The 21,001-nt window shown below is 43.8% G+C and overlaps 1 protein-coding gene across 6 annotated transcripts in view; it reads right to left on the reverse strand.

Moving 5' to 3' along the window:
- Positions 1-21,001, reverse strand: part of PCLO (piccolo presynaptic cytomatrix protein) — a gene marked incomplete at its 5' end in the record, with an annotated part of 233,953 nt that overhangs the window by 62,727 nt on the left and 150,225 nt on the right. For 5 of the 6 annotated variants that reach the window (XM_081860927.1, XM_081860926.1, XM_081860925.1 and 2 more), the window contains 2 exons: positions 2,301-2,426; positions 6,048-6,129. In XM_081860927.1, the coding sequence (XP_081717053.1) occupies positions 2,301-2,426; positions 6,048-6,129 (208 nt within the window). Of the gene's footprint in view, positions 1-2,300; positions 2,427-6,047; positions 6,130-21,001 lie in introns of those variants that run through there. The other variant, XR_014156346.1, reaches the window with a different exon arrangement.

A 21,001-nucleotide genomic window follows, 5' to 3' on the forward strand; every position in this document is an offset into this window, starting at 1 on the left:
GCTTATCAGCTGATCCGCTAAGAGCCGCTAAACCGCTAATAGCGCTAATCCGCTAAGCTGTCAATGGGCTTGCTTCGCAAGACGAAAAAACCGCTATACGAAGAGCCTCACGGAACGGATTAATTTCGTCTTGCGAGGCACCACTGTATAAAGCAGAATGCAGGTCATAAAAGTAGTATTAAGGCATAAAATCCAGCAAGAACTAAACATCAATTATATACCAATAATAAAACCTTGATTCTAGTTTGGGAGAAAGTTGGCACCTTTCATCAGAGGTGTCACATGTTGCCCATACATAGCTTGCCCCAGAAAGCAACTGTGCAGCGGCATTTTGCGTTAGCTTTCGCTTACATATCAAATTCAAGGGCAATTCCCTGTGAATTTCATTACAGTAATCAAGTCCAGAGGTTTCAATGCATGGACCACTGTTGCCAAGCTATCCCTGCCCACGAATGGTTGCAGCTGATGTAACAGCAAAAGCTGGTAAAAGGCAGTCCTAGACACACAAGACAAATCAACATCCTGTGACAACACTGGATCAAGGAGTAGCCCCTAGCTATGTACCTGTTCTTTCAGAGGGACTGCAGCCCATCCAGAACTAGGAACCCACAAAACTTCTGTTTTGGGATTCAGGTCCAGCTTGTTGACTCTTATCCCCCCTATTAATGAGTCCAGAAGCTCGTGATCCAGATGTTGCAGAGGAATGGAGCTGTATGCTAAATCTCCCAGTGAACAATCTGCATGGCTTCGTAGACAGATGATGAATAGCTCTGGGGACAAAACAGTGCCCCACGGCACCCCACAGAACAACTCCCAAGGGGCAGAAAGGAAGCCACCCAATGATACTTTCTGGAATCGCTCTGTAGGTAAGAGCAGAATGACACAGGGCCTCCCATGCCTAACTCACAAAGCCGATCCCATAGAGTAGCATGGCCAATGATATCAAAGGCCATGGAGAGATCAAGGAAAATCAGTAGGGGTGCTGAGAGCTGCAGGTATAGGGCAGTATAGAAATTTTAATAATAATAATATTTTAATAATAATAATAATAATAATAATAATAATAATAATAATAATGTTAGCAACTGGGTGCAGCTGTCAATAACTATTGGATTCAGCGTGGCCTTCCTTAGAAAAGGCAGTGGGGACAACCCCATCACATAGATTTTAGCCATGTCCTGGACCCACCCAGAGGGACCCCCACTCAGTTAGAGAGGGACTGATTTCCCATGATTCATTTATCTGTGTATTTCTGGTTTTTATGGAAACCCAGCCAGATGGGCGGGGTACAAATAATAAATTATTATTATTATTATTATTATTATTATTATTATTATTATTATCTCCTTAGCTCTTTGTGTTTTGGACTTCATTGTGGTGATCTTGCTGTTTTAACCATTTAATATTTATTTATTATTCTACAGCCTTACATCAAATCTCCCGCCCCTCTCTCTCATACAATAAAATACAATTAAAAGCATAACCTGGTCATAACCTGAAAGCATAACCTTGAAACCCTTCTTCTGCAACTCCATCAATATGATCACCACCAAAATGGTGAACTAACAAGCAGCAGGAGAAAAAACTGAGCACTCAAATGCTTCTTGCTGGCTGCCAAAAATTAGTACTCTTGACACCAGACAGGCCTCTCTAGGGAGAGCCTTCCATCCCATAGTTGAGGAACGACTAGGTCCCCTGTCTTGTATTTCCCAGGACTCCCTCTGTTTCGCCTCAAGGATAAGTGATCTCTGCACACATTTCCTGAATAGCTTTGAACAAGACAGGGTAAGATAGATAGATAGATAATACTTTATTCGGCTATAAGCCCACACGGTCAAACAAATCAATAAATAAAATAGCATTTTACATTCTAAAATATCAACTAAGATATTTCAACGCATAATCTCCTTCACATTACTTACAATCTCAAGATGTACCGTATTATGGCCTTGAAGATAAAGATGGTGCATAGAGTTTACTAGATTTTTAATAGTCATGCAGCATTCCATGAAGTCTTTTATATGAAAGAACTGAAAGCAGGAATCTGGCAACCTGTAATGTTCTATAAGAGTCAATGTCCTGGAGTAGATAAGCTAGATGTAATTCAGGTGGTTTAGCAGTGATTTCCAGAATGATTGAACTCAGGAACCTTGATCGGGGAACAGTGTATAAGGGGCAATTAAACAAGATATGATAAAGGGATTCTATTGGTTTGTTGTCACATGCGCATAAAACAGAGGTTTTACCGTTAGAAAATCTATTGCTCAGCACATTTGAGCGGAACACATTAAGTATTTTACCTTCTACAAGCTTCCCTGTTTGCTCAGCACTTCCACCAGGCAGGATCTTAGCAATGTAAGCACCAATTTCTCCGTTGATTCCAGGAATTTCTTTCCCTCCTACAACTCGGATCCCAAGTCCATTGCCTGCATCCAGGAGGGGGAAAAGCACAGACATACTAAAAATGTATAGAAAAAAGGCAGCAGTAGTGATCAATATTTCTCTCTTTTCATTCTTACTTGCTGGTTTTCTACTAAGGTACTCAAATATATGTAAAACACAAACAATAATATAAACGCCCCAGTAAAATAGTAAATACCATTAAATAACTAGTTTTCCCCTATTTTGTACAAGAACTAATACACACACTAAACTTGACCTTAGCCAAAAGACCGAGAAGTGATGCAAGAATTAATATGGTCTGTCAGTTCACTGATGTAAGAAAACCAAAGTTTGTTTTGCTGTGTAATCCCTTGTCTATTAAGGAGATATCATTATTAGTTATTGCCCATGATCATACAAAGTGAACTACAGAAAGTGGTTGATGTCAAGAAGGTGAGATGCCAAACTAAGACGAGCTTTTAATTTGCTCGCGAGCCATGGCTTTTTTTTTTAATAAAAAAAAAGCTTCATAAAAGTTGAGCAAAAGAACGTCAAAGCCCTGAATATTCCCAGAAAGCAGAATAAAATTTCACCGATCTCTCTTCTGAGCCAAATTTGTAATGGCAGTTTTATTCCACTAAAGAGATTAAGAAACCTAAGTACTAATATGATAGCAATTCATGCATGCTTAATATAGCCCGCAATCTCTATAATTTATATGTTCCCAATATTTTTTTGGGGGGGGGGGTAGGTGGGGGGGGGAATTCCTGAGATAAAAGCCAGAATCACAAATGTGATTACAGTATCAAGTCATAAAAGGCTAATTGCTCAGTGCTGTCTTCCAGCATTAACTGCACATGCTTGCAGTCGTTTAAGTTATCTTCTGTTTTTATCGGAGTACAATCTCTCTCTCTCTCTCTCTCTCACACACACACACACACACACACACACACACACACACACACACATTGTGGAAGGTAGAGTAGTGGCTGGGAACCACAGAAGGAGAGAATGCTCTTGTGCTCAGGTCTGGCTTCCGGGCTTCCCATAGGTGCCTGGATGGCAACTGTGAGAACAGGAAAGTGGAACAGATGGGCCTTTGGCCTGATCTAGCAGAGCTTATCTTAAATTAGACCTTCATGTGAATGGGCCTTTTGGTGACGAGCTCATTTTACATGGTAAGCAAAGTGTGAGCACACTCACGAAGTTGTTGCACATACTGGCTGCATCCATTCGAGCTCAACACACTTGCAAACCTCCTCCAGACCCTCCTGCCCTCACACATGGGCCCAAAACGCTTCTCCTCTGTCTCCCCCTGTTCTGTCACAGGTTATTTTGCTGACAAATGTGTTCAAGTGAAATTTATGATAGTAACCAAATATGATATGTCTTGTGTGATTAAACGTTCTGTGAAGTTGTTGGCCTCTGTCTGTCTCGGGGTACAATGGAGAAGTGCACCTTCGGGGGTGAAGTCAAACCATTGGGAGAGTTGTGGCTCCAGCTGTGGCTGTAGAGGCTGATAGGGGAGAGACATGTTTTGTTGCAGCTGGGGCAGAAGAAGGTTTCCAGTGGTTCTGGAAAAAGGAAATTCCCATGATAAACTGCCTTCAGGTATATATACTGGGAGAGTGATCCTTAGTGTGAGAAGAAGAGAGGTGTGAGAAGTAGCCAAAAATGTCTGAATTTGAATTTCCATACCTAAGTGCAGATTTCTTATTTCTATTATTTTCTCCCTCTCTTCAGAGAGTTGATTGTTATGCTAGAAAACCGGTCAGCAATAAGCAAGAGGCTCAATGAATTCCACAGGAAATCTTCTTAAAACTCTGACCTCCTGATTATCACGAAACTTCTTGTTGGAGAAACAACATTTCAAAGGGAATTTTATACATTTAGATAAAATCCTTTCAAGTTGCTTCAAAGCTTGAGGAATGGCAATTAATTGAGCATGTTTTTAACTGAGCTCCCAATTTGATCTCCAGCAACACATTACCATAGGCAAATAATTTCATAGGAAACAAAAAATAACTATCATTTAAACTTAAATCACATATTTCAATACACAAAGAACAGAATTGGTTGTTCTATCCTACTCCTTAGTGTATAGGCATCATCATCATCATCATCAATATTTAGTTTTACAGTGCACTTAAATAACATATTAATGTTTTTTTTCCAAGAAACCCTCATATATGCAAATCATATAAATCATCTGAAATTTCATTTGAACATGTTTGGTTTGAGCTCTTTTCTTTCAGAAGAACTGCACCCCACCAGCTTATGTGAAAACAACAACATTCTGTTGATGGGCTTAGTTCAGAGGCATAAACTCTTGGGGTGTTAGTTTATTCACTTTGCATTTTTGTTGTGTATACATACAAAAAATATGCAGAAATGACAAACCTCCATGAAATAAAGGAGGGGGGAGGGTGTGTGTACAGAAGAAGGGGCTCTCCCAGTGGAGGCGGGGGCTGCAGCCATAGTCTTCCAGCTGTGGTGCCCAGACCTATGCAGAGGGAGAGGGCAGCCCAATGCATTTGCCGGGAGGGGGGGGACTAAGCTGGGCAGGGGGCTCTGCCTTGACAATAGGAGGCTTAAAACATCGAATCAACAGAAAAGAGGGAATGGAGACAAATTAATATATATACACAGACAAACAGCCATTTGCATGTCCTTCAGAAGCATGGTTCTTAAAGTATTTATTTCTCTATTTATTTACATAGTGTTTAACTTATTTTTTAATAAAGCACTGTTGCACCTAACCAGTGCTCAAAACTCCCCTTGTTCTAGGTGCACTTTGCGACAGGGGATTTCATTAGGGCAAGCAGTTTCTGAGCTCTGGGCACAGTACTGCGCCTAAGATTTCAGATTAAAAAACTGCAGAGTGGAGGAAAGAAGGACCTTTTTTTTGCCCCCCCCCTTCCAGCTACTCTCTGAAGACTGAGAAGAGACCCTTTTAAGAATATTAGGGTGGTGGGCAGGGGAAGAATTAGACCATGTGAAAAATGAACATAATATTTTACAGTGGTGCCCCGCAAGATGAACGCCTCGCAAGACGGAAAACCCGCTAGACGAAAGGGTTTTCCGTTTTGGAGGCGCTTCACAAAACGAATTTCCCTATGGGCTTGCTTCGCAAGACGAAAATGTCTTGCGAGTTCCTGCGGGTTTTTTTCCCTCCCCCCCCTTTTCCTAAGCCGCTAAGCCGCTTATCAGCTGATCCGCTGATAAGCCGCTTAACAGCTGATCGCTAAAAGCCGCTAAACCGCTAATAGTGCTAATCCGCTAAGCTGTCAATGGGCTTGCTTCGCAAGACGAAAAAACCGTTAGACGAAGAGCCTCACGGAACGGATTAATATCATCTTGCGAGGCACCACTGTATCTGCAGTTCATTCATTTTCAGCTTTGTATTCTTGTTACATAAGGAAAGTGCACCTAGACATTCTGTTGTTGCACCCATAACCTAGGTTTAGGGTGCCATTTAGCTCCTAGCTTTCATATCTCAGTTTCTAACACTGCATCTAACACATATCATGTTCTGTTCTCACTGAGTGTTGCCACTTATCCAAGATGAACAACTGCTTACTATATGATGGACAGTCACCTCATACTTTATTTGCATGCCATATAATCCATATTCTTGTGAAGCCAGATGTTCTTGCTTGCTTTACCTGAAACAGAGTGGTCCTTTGGGTCCCTCGGCAATTTCAGCCTTGCATGGGGAAAGATGTATTGAATCGGCTTCCCAATAATCTATGGAATATAAAGTGTGCAGGCTGATTAAAGACAGAACATGCTTGTTTCACAATGACTTATCAGTAAAACAAAAGTCTAGTAAACGTGCTATTGCGTGGACAGGCGGAGTCCCCAGATCCCGAGTGGTCCCCCCTGTCATGTGGAATAACGACTCTAGACAACGTGCTATGGGATTAAATTGGCCACAACTTTATTAAATTTCAAATGTGGGTAGACCTTGGCTCAGGCATTGGGCGTTCTCCCTCCCCAGTCCCCAGCTGGGGACCTAGGGAGCATCAGGGTTATCCAGTGTGTGTGGGGGGGATGGGCCGGCTTTGGAGAACATATGTTCAAGCAGAGATAGCCGCCCCCGTTACGCCGCCACCGCAGGGGAGAGCAATGACGACCTTTCGGCGTACGGCCAAAGCCTCCCTTCAAAAACCCCTTTAACGGGGAACCCTGGTATCGCCGCCGCAAAGAGGAAGATGGACTAAAGGATACCGCCCAAGGCCTGATACTGCCAAAGTTGTGATGTTTTGCTACGGGAAAGGCGAAACCTGCCAATGCAGGGAAATTCCTTTCCGGCCCTTTAACAGCGACCTTAACGTAGCAGCGCCCGCATACCTGTGAATAAAATTAATCTGCAAAACCTGTGAAGAAAAGTTAACCTGCAAAATGAGACATTAACTGAGGGTGGGTAGGGTGGGAGAAGCTCTGGAGCCAAGTGAGGATTCTCAGGTAAGATCCTCCCTCTATTGTGTGGGCAGGTAATCCCTCCCCTACCTGGCCTGGTCTCCTTGGCAACACTTCCCCCCAGGTGGGATTGGACAACTGACTGAGGTAGGCGGAGACCTTCAGGTATCCCACCTGGGGGAAGGCAAAGCCAAGCCTATGCTGTTGGGGCCGCTCCAGATCTAGGGGCTGCACGCGTCCACGCAAAGGGCGCCCCCCGTTTTAAGTGGGGAGCGGTCATTTTTGGAACCTCTCCCTCTCTCTCACCCCACAGCAAGATATCCTGATTTTAGTTCCTGAGATTGGTTCCTCCATGACCTGCAGGAATGTGGAACCAGGGCACTCCCATGAGGAGAAGGTCAACAACAGAGATGCCGTGGACCAGTAAGGCACCAAGCGCCACAAGCCAGGCTGCTCTTTTCCATTCACTTGCATAGCTGGGTCAACCAAGGTCAATTCTAACCAACCATATTCTGCCACCTCATGATGATTTTTCTAATCACCCCAAACTGAGATCCTGACTTCTGTGAAGGGCTCTGTTCCTATATAAGTGTAACATTTCTCCCATGTCAGTATCACTGCTTCCCTGTTTGCTTCGGGACTTGACTCAAAATTCTGATGTTGACCTTTAAAGCCCTAAGCCATGGATAGGCAAGCTAAGGCTTGAGGGCCAGATCCAGCCCAATCGCCTTCTCGATCCGGCCCACGGACAGTCTGGGAATCAGTGTGTTTTTACATGAGTAGAATGTGTCCTTTTATTTAAAATGCATCTCTGGGTTATTTGTGGGGCCTGCCTGGTGTTTTGACACGAGCAGAATGTGTGCTTTTATTTAAAATGCATCTCTGGGTTATTTGTGAGGCATAGGAATTCGTTCACCCCCCCTCCCCAATATAGTCCAGCCCCCCACAAGGTGTGAGGGACAGTGGACTGGCTCCCTGTTGAAAAAGTTTGCTGACCCCTGCCCTAAGCGGCTAGGGCCATGGTATCTGAAGGATTGCTTCATCCAATATGACTCCAGCCACCCTTAGATACATCTTGCCTTTAGTGAATAAGTAGGTGGGTATGTGGCTCAGGAGATTTTTTGCTGCCACATTCAAGCTTTGGGGTATAAATTGCCCACACAAGGTTCATTTCATCCAAGCCAAAAAATGCCCCAGTATCTCTGCTATTTGTGTTTACACATCTGGAGTGATTTAATAATGAAGCACATGAAAAATCACAATAGAAATAGAACTCAAGGGAGTACAGTGGTACCTTGGGTTAAGTACTTAATTCGTTCCGGAGGTCCGTACTTAACCTGAAACTGTTCTTAACCTGAAACACCACTTTAGCTAATGGGGCCTCCTGCTGCCGCCGCGCCGCCGGAGCCCGATTTCTGTTCTTATCCTGAAGCACTATTTCTGGCTCAGTGGAGTGTGTATCCTGAAGCGTATGTAACCTGAAGCGTATGTAACCTGAGGTACCACTGTATTTAGGGGAATATTTACCAAAAAGAAAAAGGAAAAAAAGAAGAAGATTTTAAATATAAATCCCAGGTAGGGGTTGCCTTTTGACCAGCAGTTGACATTAAAAAGTTTATGGGAAGGTGGAAAATAAGGTTAAGGTATTATTGTATATGCAGTTAATTAAGATGTGCAAAGAACTGTCATGGAATGCTGGGTGCGAAGTTCAAAAGAACTACTGTATAAGAATGGGAAATGATATGAGTGTATAACTGAAAACTTATAAATAAAAATTAAAGAAAAGAAAGAAACCCTCAAAGGCACAAGGCAAACCAGCAGCAGAGATGGATGGTGACTTATCTAATAGGCTCAATTGTTAAGCTTAGACAAAGTAACCCTGTTCTTCTTTAGTAGAGGAATAATAGCTGTAAGCAGTTACATTGAAAGGGCTGTTAAGTCCTAAATTGAAAGATGGCTCCTGTGCCTGCAATAGGAGCCATAGAGAAGGAGAAGTTCAGTACTGTGCCCTCTTTCATCATCAACCTGCGCTGACAGACAAAACTGCAAATGGCAAACATATTTCCCGAAGTGATGGGAAGCATATTCAAATCAAGTTACATCACTTGCAATTTAAACCGTTGCAATCTGAAGGGTTTCAATTGGACTACTAAAGAGTAAGAGGCACCACTGGAGTTTAAACAGCATGGAGACTACCCTGCACTGTTTTAAAATTTGATGTATGTTATGAGAGACCATTGCCAAACTTGATAGCTAGCATCTTAATGGTTGAAAACAATCTATAGAAGCATGTACTAAAAGTTTCTATCTGCTATTTAACAGCCCTTGTGCTACGATTTTTGAGAGGAGTTTAAGGGTCTAAGTAAACATTGCGAGCAAATGCTTGTACTAATATACACTACAAACAAACCAAAAGCAGAAGAGGAGAAAATCTGTGTTAGGATGGACCCATTTGAAGTGGTGAATTACACAACCTCGCTTTCACCCTTTCTGTTATACTTTAAAATCTATAAACTAGTTTAGGAACTTTGTAGTTTGTGCCATCTTGTCCCCGAGTATCCACTGTTGATCTAAGGAATGACAGTATTGTGGCACATGGGTTTGCTAAACCTCTTCCCATTGACCATCTCAGGAAAAGAGGGTCTCAAATGCTGCCTCACACTTATATGAATGGGAAGAGTTTTACTATTACAATCTCTGTTTACACCTACCGGTAGGTAGCCATGTTGGTCTGCCGTAGTCGAAACAAAATAAAAAAAATCCTTCCAGTAGCACCTTAGAGACCAACTAAGTTTGTTATTGGTATGAGCTTTCGTGTGCATATCGGAAGAAGTGTGCATGCACACGAAAGCTGATACCAATAACAAACTTAGTTGGTCTCTGAGGTGCTACTGGAAGGATTTTTTAAATTTTGTTTCTGCTTACACCCTATATTAAAAAGGGGGGATTCAAAGCAAAGCAATCTACCCTCTCTCACAAACTGAGCAGCTGAGTACATTCAGCTATAGCAATTCAATTACAGATTTTTATATACAGCCTGTTATGAGGAGAGCATTTATAAGTAGAGATTTAACAGCATTTGGAAACCTTTTACTGCCTGGAAAAAAGAAGACAAAGAAGTTTGCTTTGCAAAGTGTACAAAAGAGGGATGGAGGACTACACAGAACTGGAAAAAATAATTTAATGTGGAGATTTTGGGTGAGATAAGGCTCTATATATGGCAATGAGCCTCAAACAGAGATTGAATAAAGTAATATATAAATGGTGTCATACACAAGATAGATCAGCTAAGAGATATTTGCTGGAGATGCAAGAAAGCCAGTGGTACTTTATCACACATTGGGATTATTTTAATTATTGGGAGGGGGCAGTTAAGGGTGCTCCAGACTGTCTATATTTTGCAGGAGGATTCAAGTGCATACCAGAAGTTTAGGTTGCTCAGTTAAACTGAATTAAATGCTTTGTTGCCCTAGCATAACAAATCCACTTTGGGATTTGATGATGAAAGTGAGGGGAAAATGCACAGAAGATTATGTGAACTAATGAGTAACCAGAAGAATTATAAACACCCCACAAGCAAATTAGGATCAATGCTCATTGTTGCATAGCTGCTTCACAAAAAACCATAGCCTAACCTCCACATAAGCACCGTGCAATCAAACCTCAAGGAATGCTCAATAAACAGATTTCCTGGAGGAGCTGTAAGAAAATATTCCAATTCAATAAGGTAATAATGCTCTTGGAATACATAAGGCCCCAGGCTCAGAGCAATGCACAGATTTTGGTTATTCGTTGCATTGCTCTGAGCCTGGTTTACATTTTGAGGGCATGGAAAATAGATAGAATACCTTCCATAGAGCAGTGGAAGAGGAACATTTGGGACTTAATGGTACATGGATATAAGCAATTATGAGATGAGAGAATTAACTTTAGAAATATTTCAGAAAAACTGGGCACTTTTTATTCTTTGTTGGTCTTTGCATCATACAAGGGAATCAATGTTGAGGGGTCTTTTAAGCATGTTGTAACATATGAATTGAACTGGATGTGGTTTTGTTATAAATTATATATATACAACCTATAAATTGTAATTTATAGCCTCATTTATTTTGACACGGTCATCCCGTTTTAAAACAGAGGGCTAGAACATATATACTTGTGCACTGACATGTCTTTTTTGGAGAATGCACAGCCAAAGAAAGAATAAGCACTTGCCTTACAGTGCAATCATATGTATGTCTACTCAGAAGTAAGCTCACTGGGTCTTTCTCCCAAGTAAGGATTGCTGCCTCGGCCTATTATATTTTTATTACTTCCACCTGCAGTATTTTACAATCAGTATAAATCCTTGTGATAAACAGCCTTATAAACATAGACTTTAGAGTTTACTGGTACCCAGAGATCAGTAATATCCTTTTTTTATTGCTTGTAGGAAACTGTGCTTAAACTGTGGTTGGCATTATGAAGTCAACCTATACAGCAACATGCTTCTAAGGAGAGGGGTGAGGGTGGAGATAGAGAAGACATGTTGGCTTTCTGTGTTACATTTCAAACAGCGAAAGTTATTCCTCTGCCCAGAAACAGTATATAGGAAAATGTAACACAAAAATATGTAGCGCTGCAAATAACAAGACAAAACAAAGAGAGACTATGCAACCCCCAGTTTCCCTATGAGAATGGCATGTGCATTAACTTGTTTTAGGGGTTGCCCCCCCCCAATGTTTTAAGGCATACGGAAATCTTGCTGGAGCACTCCTATGTCTCCACAAAGAAAACGAGGCTACAAAATGTGAGCTATGCTCTAGACGCTGTTGGACTCCAATCTCCATCCACCTCAACCAGCATGGCCAGTGGTCAGGCATGGTGTAGTCCAACAAAATCTGGCGGACCACCCCTGCTATAAAAGGGAGGCAGGACTGGATGGTTTTAAGACAGCTGGGTTGCCAGCTTTTACAAAAGGGCTTCTGCATCATTAACTGCTGTGCATCTGCATGTGAAAGCAGCACAGACTGAATTTCCTTCTGTCATGCAGCTATGTGTTTCTCTGCCCATGTAGAGTGCAGACTGAGAGGACAATATATGGCTCAGAGAACTATGAATGGTTATATCTGGGCTGAGGCTCTTGTCCCTGTAAAATGGGGTGAGGAACCTTTTTCAGCCCGAGGGAAGCATCCCATCAGGAGCACATGCTAGAGGTGGGCCTCGACAAAGGTGTGTGGAGTAGTAACTGCGATTCTTTCCTTTGTACAGTAGGCTCCACCTCCAGCTGTTTCCACAGGAAGAACTGAGAGGGGAGTGAGACTTTGCGCTGGAGAAGAACCTCTAGCAGGCAGACTCCAAAGTCCTTTAAAACTACAACGAAAGGCTCAGAGCTACCATTGCCAAAACTTTATTATTATTGTTATTTATTAAATCTGTATACTGCCCTATACCCGCAGGTCTCAGGGTGGTACACAGGATAAAATAAGAATATAAAACTTCTGTGTTGATCAGGGAAGTTCCATCAAGGCAGTGAACCTATGGGAGATCCTGATGAAGCTTCTTCTCCACCTTCCACCTTCTTCTTTGGCTGGCTGATTTTAGAATTGAAATACCCTGCCTGCCTTGGTTCTTTTAGAAGGCCAGAGATGGATTGTCAGGAGTTTGGGAGAGAGGTTAGGCTATATGCCTGTCCCCGCTTCTAATTCTTGGAATAGCCAGGCTAGCTTCCTGGTGAGGTGACAGCCTAGGTCATGGGTAGGCAAACTAAGGCCCAGGGGCTGGATCTGGCCCAACTGCCTTCCAAATTTGACCCACGGATGGTCCAGGAATCAGCGTGTTTTTACATGAGTAGAATGTGTCCTTTTATTTAAAATGCATCTCTGGGCTATTTGTGGGGCATAGGAATCCGTTCATTTTCTCTCTCTTCAAAATATAGTCCGGCCCCCCCCAAGGTCTGAGGGACAGTGGACCGGCCCCCTGCTGAAAAAGTTTGCTGACTCCTGGCCTAGGTGATGAGCCACGGAGGGGAACAAAGGAAGGGGCTCTGTGGGAGAAGACAAATGGGTGCAATCCCTTTCCTCAACTTGCAGGTACTTAAAAGGACAGAGGCAGAGTTGAGAGCAGAGAGTGGAGTGATGTGAGCTAGAAGCAAAGCAGCAAGCTCGGCAGTAAGAGTCAGAGCAGTTAGATTTCTGTTGGAATCCAAGGCAGCAGCTGTAGGGCAAGCAAGGCCCTGCTATGAATCCCTCCCATAGATCATAAGGCACCACATTCTCTGCTGTCCTTCATTCAGAAGGAAACACGAACCCTGGATAAGCGCCTGGAACCCATGGAATCTCAGACCTCTTGGAGATTGGGGAGGAGTGCAGCAGTATTATGCATGACACATGTAGAAATAGGACTCTGCGTGCTTGTCAGCAGAAGAGTTAATTGGTGGGGGTGACAGCTTGTAATGTTGGGTGACCACATGTGCAGAGTAGGGTGAGCAAGATGATCTGGAAACCAAGCCTTATGAAGAATGCTTAAAGAGGAGACCGAGAGATTTGATAGCCATCTTCAAATACCATATTTTTTGCTCTATAAGACTCACTTTTTCCCTCCTAAAAAGTAAGGGGAAATGTGTGTGCGTCTTATGGAGTGAATGCAGGCTGCGCAGCTATCCCAGAAGCCAGAACAGCAAGAAGGATCACTGCTTTCGCTGTGCAGCGATCCCTCTTGCTGTTCTGGCTTCTGAGATTCAGAATATTTTTTTTCTTGTTTTCCTCCTCCAAAAACTAGGTGCGTCTTGTGGTCTGGTGCGTCTTATAGAGCGAAAAATACCGTATCTAAAGGGCTGCCACATGGAAGATGGTGCAAGTCTGCTTTATCCTAATCTGGGGGATAGGACTCAAATCAATGGCTTCTGCCTCAACATCAGGAAGAACTTTATGACGGTAAGAGGTGTTTGACAGTGAAATGGTCTCCCTCGGTCAGTGGTGGACTCTTCTTCCTTGGAGGTTTTTAGGCAGAGGTTGGATGGCCATGTGCCATGGATGCCTTACTTGAGATTCCTGCATTGAAGGGGGTTGAATTCTTGGGGTCCCTTCCAGCTCTACTATTCTATGATTCCATGACAAGTGGGTTTGAACGTCAAAATCCTGAGGAAAAACTAGATTAGCTTGTTCATTTTTTATACGAGAGGCAGATGCATTGGGGAATCCACCTTCGTCTGAGAAGGATCTAAATGAATGGGCTTCCAGTTAAGGTGCTTCAATTTTTTTTCTTCCCAAAGTATACCAGGGAAAAACCTTACATGGCATGAAAATTAGAGGGGTGGGTGAGAAAAGTTGTGTGTGCTAAATCTGTTGTCAGGCTGTGGTCAGATGTGCAGGAGAAGGGCCAACAACAAGAGTCTGCAACTTGAACTTCAGATTGGCGCATCAGAAGCACAGAGAGGACTAGGAGCAACAGCAACATTGCTGAAAGATGCTGCAGCTGGGAGTGCTGGCAATTCCTCTCGGTACTGCCTGACCCTTAGAGGAGGTGTGACAGGCTGTGTGCATGGAGCTGCTGCCATCTTTCCTAGCCCAGAATGCCTCTGGGCACCCAAGGCCCAGATGGGAGCAGATCCGGTGACTCAGTCCAGCCCTCCGCTCAAGACTGATCCTTTTTTTAAATAGACAGGTACAAACATCTGATGCAATGGCCTCTGTTCTTCCCAACAGGATGCAGCCTGTCATGAAGCAACATTCCTGAGTAAGGCTAGAGGGCTGATGCAGAAATCGGTGCTCGCTCCTTCATGCCTCAGCTACTGGTCTCCTGCACAACCACCCCATTCTATGTGGATTGCTGTGTGAGTGTGTTGGGATGCTTCTACACATTTTTTAAACTTATTTTTAAAGGAGCATCTACAAGAAGTTGCCATCCAATTGTTATGTATCTTCCCTGTGCTTCTTTTGTATGGAGAGCTCGCAAAAGTAAACGAATGGAGCAGCTGTCTACTATGCGCAGGTGTAGATGTGGTTTCGATGTGAACAATGGTGTTTCAGGCAGCTGACCCTCCTACTCGGACACATCTTCACGGTTTTCTTTCTGATTGCTAACATTTAGCAGTGTTTTGTAGGGTGGTGGTGGTGTTAAAAGTGATTTTTCATTCACACTGAAATGCGTACATTAAAAAACAACAACCAGGAACTGTACAGTAGGCTTAATGAGAAAAGCATAAACAAGATGCTAAAATAGCAAGCTTCAGTGCTTCATTACTCCATTGTTCATTTGGTTTTGTTATGCATTCCCATTAGTGTGGACAAAACACAGTGGAATGTGTGTGCATGCATGCATCTATGCACACATCCAGCTATATCTGGAGTATGAAAAATAAGTTATCATTTTCCCAGGGAAAGCAGTAAAACCATGACTGGCTAATGCTAAAAACCTGCAGACTGGAGCACCCAAGATGTGCCTGAGCATAATAGGTCCTGGGACTGTTCTGAAAAGACTGTTGTCCCGACAGGAACTGATGATTATAGCCCATATTTTGGCCTGGCAGAACTCTGCTCTGTCAGTACTGTGTAGGAAATTAAGAGCTTGCAGGGCAGTTTGATCCATCTTTAGATTTAGGGGAGCTAGTCTCAAACGTTTGTTGGGGGAGACCTAGGGTTTTTTTGGGGGGGAGTTATTTGTCCTGTCTACACGCTTCTTATGATGGAGGACCGCTGTAGCCAGCCCCAACGACACGTTCTCAAGATGGAGAGTGAGGGAACAGCTGCAGTCGCCTGCGGTTCCTGCACAATGTTTGCCATCTTGCCAAAGGTTGCAGGCAGCTTTACCTGCAGCAATTGCATGCTGATTGCCCTCTTAAAAGACAAAGTCCAGCAGCTGGAGGAACGTGTGGCTACGCTCCAAAGAATTAGAGAGCTGGAGCTCTTCTTGGAAGCAACAGAGCACACCGTCTCCACCAAGGAAGAGACAGGGGACTCCCCTGAGAAGGAGGCTAGTTCACCAACACAGGAGCCAGATATATGGAGAAATGTGACGCAAAGAAGTAGGAGGCCCAGGGTTCGCTCTGATTGTTTAGAAATACACAATCGCTTTGAGGTCCTCTCCCCTAGAATGGAAGACGAAGAGCAGACTCTATTTGAGGATCTCTCCCTCGTTACAGTCGATCAGGTATATGAAGACGAGCAGCAAAGTCAGTCCTCAGGGAATGTGCAGGCGACCTTGGAACGGACAGCTCGCGGAAGAACCCCGACCAAACCTAAGAGGAGGCGTGTAGTGGTGATAGGGGATCCCCTACTGAGGGGAACAGAAGCAGTGATCTGTGGGCCTGACAAGATGTCTCGGGAAGTGTGCTGTCTCCCTGGGGCTAAGATCCAAGATGTAACTGAACGACTGCAAGGAATCATAAAACCCACTGACAAATACCCCTTCCTCTTGGTTCATGTGGGAACCAATGACACTGCAAGCAATAGCCTCCAGAAGATCAAAAGAGACTATGAGGCTCTGGGCAGGAAATTGAAGCAATTAAATGCACAAATTGTCATCTCATCTGTCCTCCCAGTTGAACGACGTGGCCTGGGGAGAGAGGGAAAAATAGTGGAAGTGAACAGCTGGCTTCGCAAATGGTGTAAACAGGAATGGTTTGGATTCTTGGATCACGGACTGCAGTTTCTTGAAGATGGACTTCTGGCAAGCGATGGGCTGCACCTCACAACGGTTGGGAGGAATGTTTTTGCCAAAAATATCAGAAACCTCATCAGGAGGGCTTTAAACTGACTAACGTGGGGGAGGGAGGCAGTGCTCCTGAAGGTAGGAGTCTATCAACTGATGAAGATGATCATCCAAATGTCATAGACCAAATGGAGCAAACAGCACACAGACCTAGTGGTGGGAGGAAAAAATCCTTAAATAAGAGACACGGGGGAATGATTAATGGACTTCAGTGTCTGTACACTAATGCGCAAAGCATGGGTAATAAACAAGATGAGCTTGAGCTCTTGGTACAGCAAACTAAATATGACATAATAGGCATCACTGAAACCTGGTGGGATAAGTCCCATGACTGGAATGTAATAATGGAGGGATACAATCTATTTCAGAGAAACAGACCAGACAAGAAAGGAGGAGGAGTGGCGTTATATGTCAGGGATGTGTATACCTGTGAAGAGATCCAAGATTTAGAACCTCAAAGCCAAAGTGAGAGCATTTGGGTCAAAATTAAGGGAGAGAAGAATAACAGGGACCTCATTGTGGGAGTTTACTATAGATCCCCAAGCCAAACGGAGGACATAGATGATGCCTTCCTGGAACAGATGGCCAAGCATGCAAAAGGAAGGGAGATAGTAGTAATGGGGGACTTCAATTACCCGGATATTTGCTGGATGTCAAACTCAGCCAAGAGCATAAGGTCAAACAGATTCCTCACTGGCCTTGCAGACAACTTCGTTGTCCAGAAAGTGGGAGAAGCAACAAGAGGAACAGCCATTTTAGATCTGGTCCTAACCAATGTTGATGACCTGGTTAGTGGGGTAGAAGTGGAAGGATCATTAGGGGCGAGTGATCATGCTCTTCTGAAGTTTACTATACAGCGGAAAGGAGCAGCCAAGCATACTAGGACTCAATTTCTTGACTTTAAGAAAGTCGACTTCATAAAACTTAGGGAAGTGCTGGGTGAGATCCCATGGACAGTAATACTAAAAGGAAAGGGAGTTCATGATGGCTGGGAGTTTGTTAAGAGGGAGATAGTAAAAGCACAACTTCAGGCAATACCAATGAGACGGAAACATGGAAGGTGCCTAAAGGAGCCAGGGTGGCTATCTAAAGAACTTTTAACTGAGTTAAGATTAAAAAAGGATGTGTACAAAAAATGGAAAAGGGGGGAAACCACCAAAGAGGAATTCAAACAAATAGCCAGCACGTGTAGACACAAAGTCAGAAAAGCTAAAGCACAGAATGAACTCAGGCTTGCTAGAGAGGTTAAAAGCAACAAAAAAGGCATTTATGGGTTTGTTCGTAGCAAAAGGAAGAAGAAAGAAACAGTGGGGTCACTCAGAGGAGAAGATGGTGAAATGCAAACAGGGGACACAGAAAGGGCTGAACTCCTCAATGCCTTCTTTGCCTCAGTCTTCTCTGATAAAGTAAACAATGCCCGACCTGAAGAATTTGGAGCAAATGATTCAGCAGAGGAAACACAGCCCAGAATAACTAAGGAGATAGTACAAGAATACTTGGCTTGTTTAGATGTATTCAAGTCTCCAGGGCCAGATGAACTGCATCCAAGAGTATTAAAAGAACTGGCAGATGTGATCTCAGAACCACTGGCAGTCATCTTTGAGAATTCCTGGAGAACAGGCGAAGTCCCGGCAGACTGGAGGAGGGCAAATGTTGTCCCTATTTTCAAAAAGGGGAAAAGAGATGACCCAAATAATTACCGCCCAGTCAGTCTGACATCAATACCAGGGAAGATTCTGGAGCAGATCATTAAGCAAACAGTCTGTGAGCACCTAGAAAGGAATACTGTGATCACCAATAGTCAGCATGGATTTCTGAAAAATAAGTCATGTCAGACTAACCTGATCTCGTTTTTTGACAGAATTACAAGCCTGGTAGATGAAGGGAACGCAGTGGATGTAGCCTACCTTGATTTCAGCAAGGCATTTGACAAGGTGCCCCATGATATTCTTGTAAAGAAGCTGGTAAAATGCGGACTTGACTATGCTACCACTCAGTGGATTTGTAACTGGCTGTCTGACCGAACCCAAAGGGTGCTCATCAATGGTTCCTCTTCATCCTGGAGAAGAGTGACTAGTGGGGTGCCACAGGGTTCTGTCTTGGGCCCGGTCTTATTCAACATCTTTATCAACGACTTGGATGATGGACTCAAGGGCATCCTGATCAAATTTGCAGATGACACCAAACTGGGAGGGGTGGGTAACACCCCAGAGGACGGGATCACACTTCAAAACGACCTGGACAGATTAGAGAACTGGGCCAAAACAAACAAGATGAATTTTAATAGGGAGAAATGTAAAGTATTGCACTTGGGCAAAAAAAATGAGAGGCACAAATACAAGATGGGTGACACCTGGCTTGAGAGCAGTACATGTGAAAAGGATCTAGGAGTCTTGGTTGACCACAAACTTGACATGAGCCAACAGTGTGACGTGGCAGCTAAAAAAGCCAATGCAATTCTGGGCTGCATCAATAGGAGTATTGCATCTAGATCAAGGGAAGTAATAGTGCCACTGTATTCTGCTCTGGTCAGACCTCACCTGGAGTACTGTGTCCAGTTCTGGGCACCACAGTTCAAGAAGGACACTGACAAACTGGAACGTGTCCAGAGGAGGGCAACCAAAATGGTCAAAGGCCTGGAAACGATGCCTTATGAAGAACGGCTAAGGGAGCTGGGCATGTTTAGCCTGGAGAAGAGGAGGTTAAGGGGTGATATGATAGCCATGTTCAAATATATAAAAGGATGTCACATAGAGGAGGGAGAAAGGTTGTTTTCTGCTGCTCCAGAGAAGCGGACACGGAGCAATGGTTCCAAATTACAAGAAAAAAGATTCCACCTAAACATTAGGAAGAACTTCCTGACAGTAAGAGCTGTTCGACAGTGGAATTTGCTGCCAAGGAGTGTGGTGGAGTCTCCTTCTTTGGAGGTCTTTAAGCAGAGGCTTGACAACCATATGTCAGGAGTGCTCTGATGGTGTTTCCTGCTTGGCAGGGGGTTGGACTCGATGGCCCTTGTGGTCTCTTCCAACTCTATGATTCTATGATTCTTCTATGATTCTAAGGTAAAGGGACCCCTGACCATTAGGTCCAGTCGTGGCTGACTCTGGGGTTGTGGTGCTCATCTCGCTTTATTGGCCGAGGGAGCCAGTGTACAGCTTCCAGGTCATGTGGCCAGCATGACTAAGCCACTTCTGGAGAACCAGAGCAGCACACAGAAACGTCGTTTACCTTCCCGCCAGAACGGTACCTATTTATCTACTTGCACTTTGTGCTTTCGAACTGCTAGGTTGGCAGGAGCAGGATCTGAGCAACGGGAGCTCACCCCGTCACGGGGATTCGAACCACCGACCTTCTGATCGGCAAGTCCTAGGATCTGTGGTTTAACCCACAGCGCCACCCGTGTCCCATGTGTAGGGAATTAGAGCATAGGAAATGGTTATATTCACGTGTACAGGAAGTTTGAGGCAACTGCAGTTTTTGTTCATCTGCCCCACTTCTTTAGCTCCTAACGTAAGTTACACTATCCTGTCCCCTCATCCCTCAAATGATCAGATGTCCCACTGCAGGAAATGCTGGGAATTAAAGTTAGATGAATTACAGGTCACCTCTGAATTTACTGCAGATTACGTTCAGATTACAGAAGTTGGATTTGTTAGATTAAACAGCTTCTGGGGAAAATATGTGAGAAAACAAGAAGCCAGCTTTGCTGCTTCTTGGCTAGAGCTCCCCTGCTTGTCATTTTGGTGGCTCTGATGTCTGCTGAACTGCATATTTATTGTGATCTCCAAGCAAATCCGGGCTGGTGAGTGCTGTTGGCCAAATGGTTTTTAGCAAATTTGTTTCTTTATAATGTGCTTGCAGAGAGCGAAAGAAATGGGGCCATGTACTGGATTTGAGATTTTAATGCTTAGTACATTAAAGAACTAAAGGGGGGGGGGATCATTTTAAGGCTCAGACGGGAGTCATGAATACAAATTAAGTCAAATAATAGTCTTGTAAAGAACAGGAATGTCATGGACTTGATTTACATTTTCAAGGAAAGCAAACAATATGATTTGCCTAGGGCTTTACCACTTTAAACTGTAGGTGATGATTTGCTTTTTTGAATGCTCTCCGGTGTTTCTAACGAAGCAAACAAAATCCTGCACCTGGATAGTACCTCAGGAAGAAAGCTAGTCTGAAAACCTTCTCCTTGACATGCTAGTCTCCAATGTATGAAGGGTATGTTTTTTTGAAAAATATGCAGCCCATTACCCGTGGTAAGGTAAAGATAAAGGTAAAGGGACCCCTGACCATTAGGTCCAGTCGTGGCCGACTCTGGGGTTGTGGCGCTCATCTCACTTTATTGGCTGAGGGAGCCGGTGTACAGCTTCCGGGTCATGTGGCCAGCAGGACTAAGCCACTTCTGGCGAACCAGAGCAGCGCACGGAAATGCCGTTTACCTTCCCGCTGGAGCGGTACCTATTTATCTACTTGCACTTTGAGGTGCTTTCAAACTGCTAGGTTG

The sequence above is a fragment of the Podarcis erhardii genome, assembly GCF_964252035.2.
Source record: "Podarcis erhardii genome assembly, chromosome: 5".
Classification (NCBI taxonomy): Eukaryota; Metazoa; Chordata; class Lepidosauria; order Squamata; family Lacertidae; genus Podarcis; species Podarcis erhardii.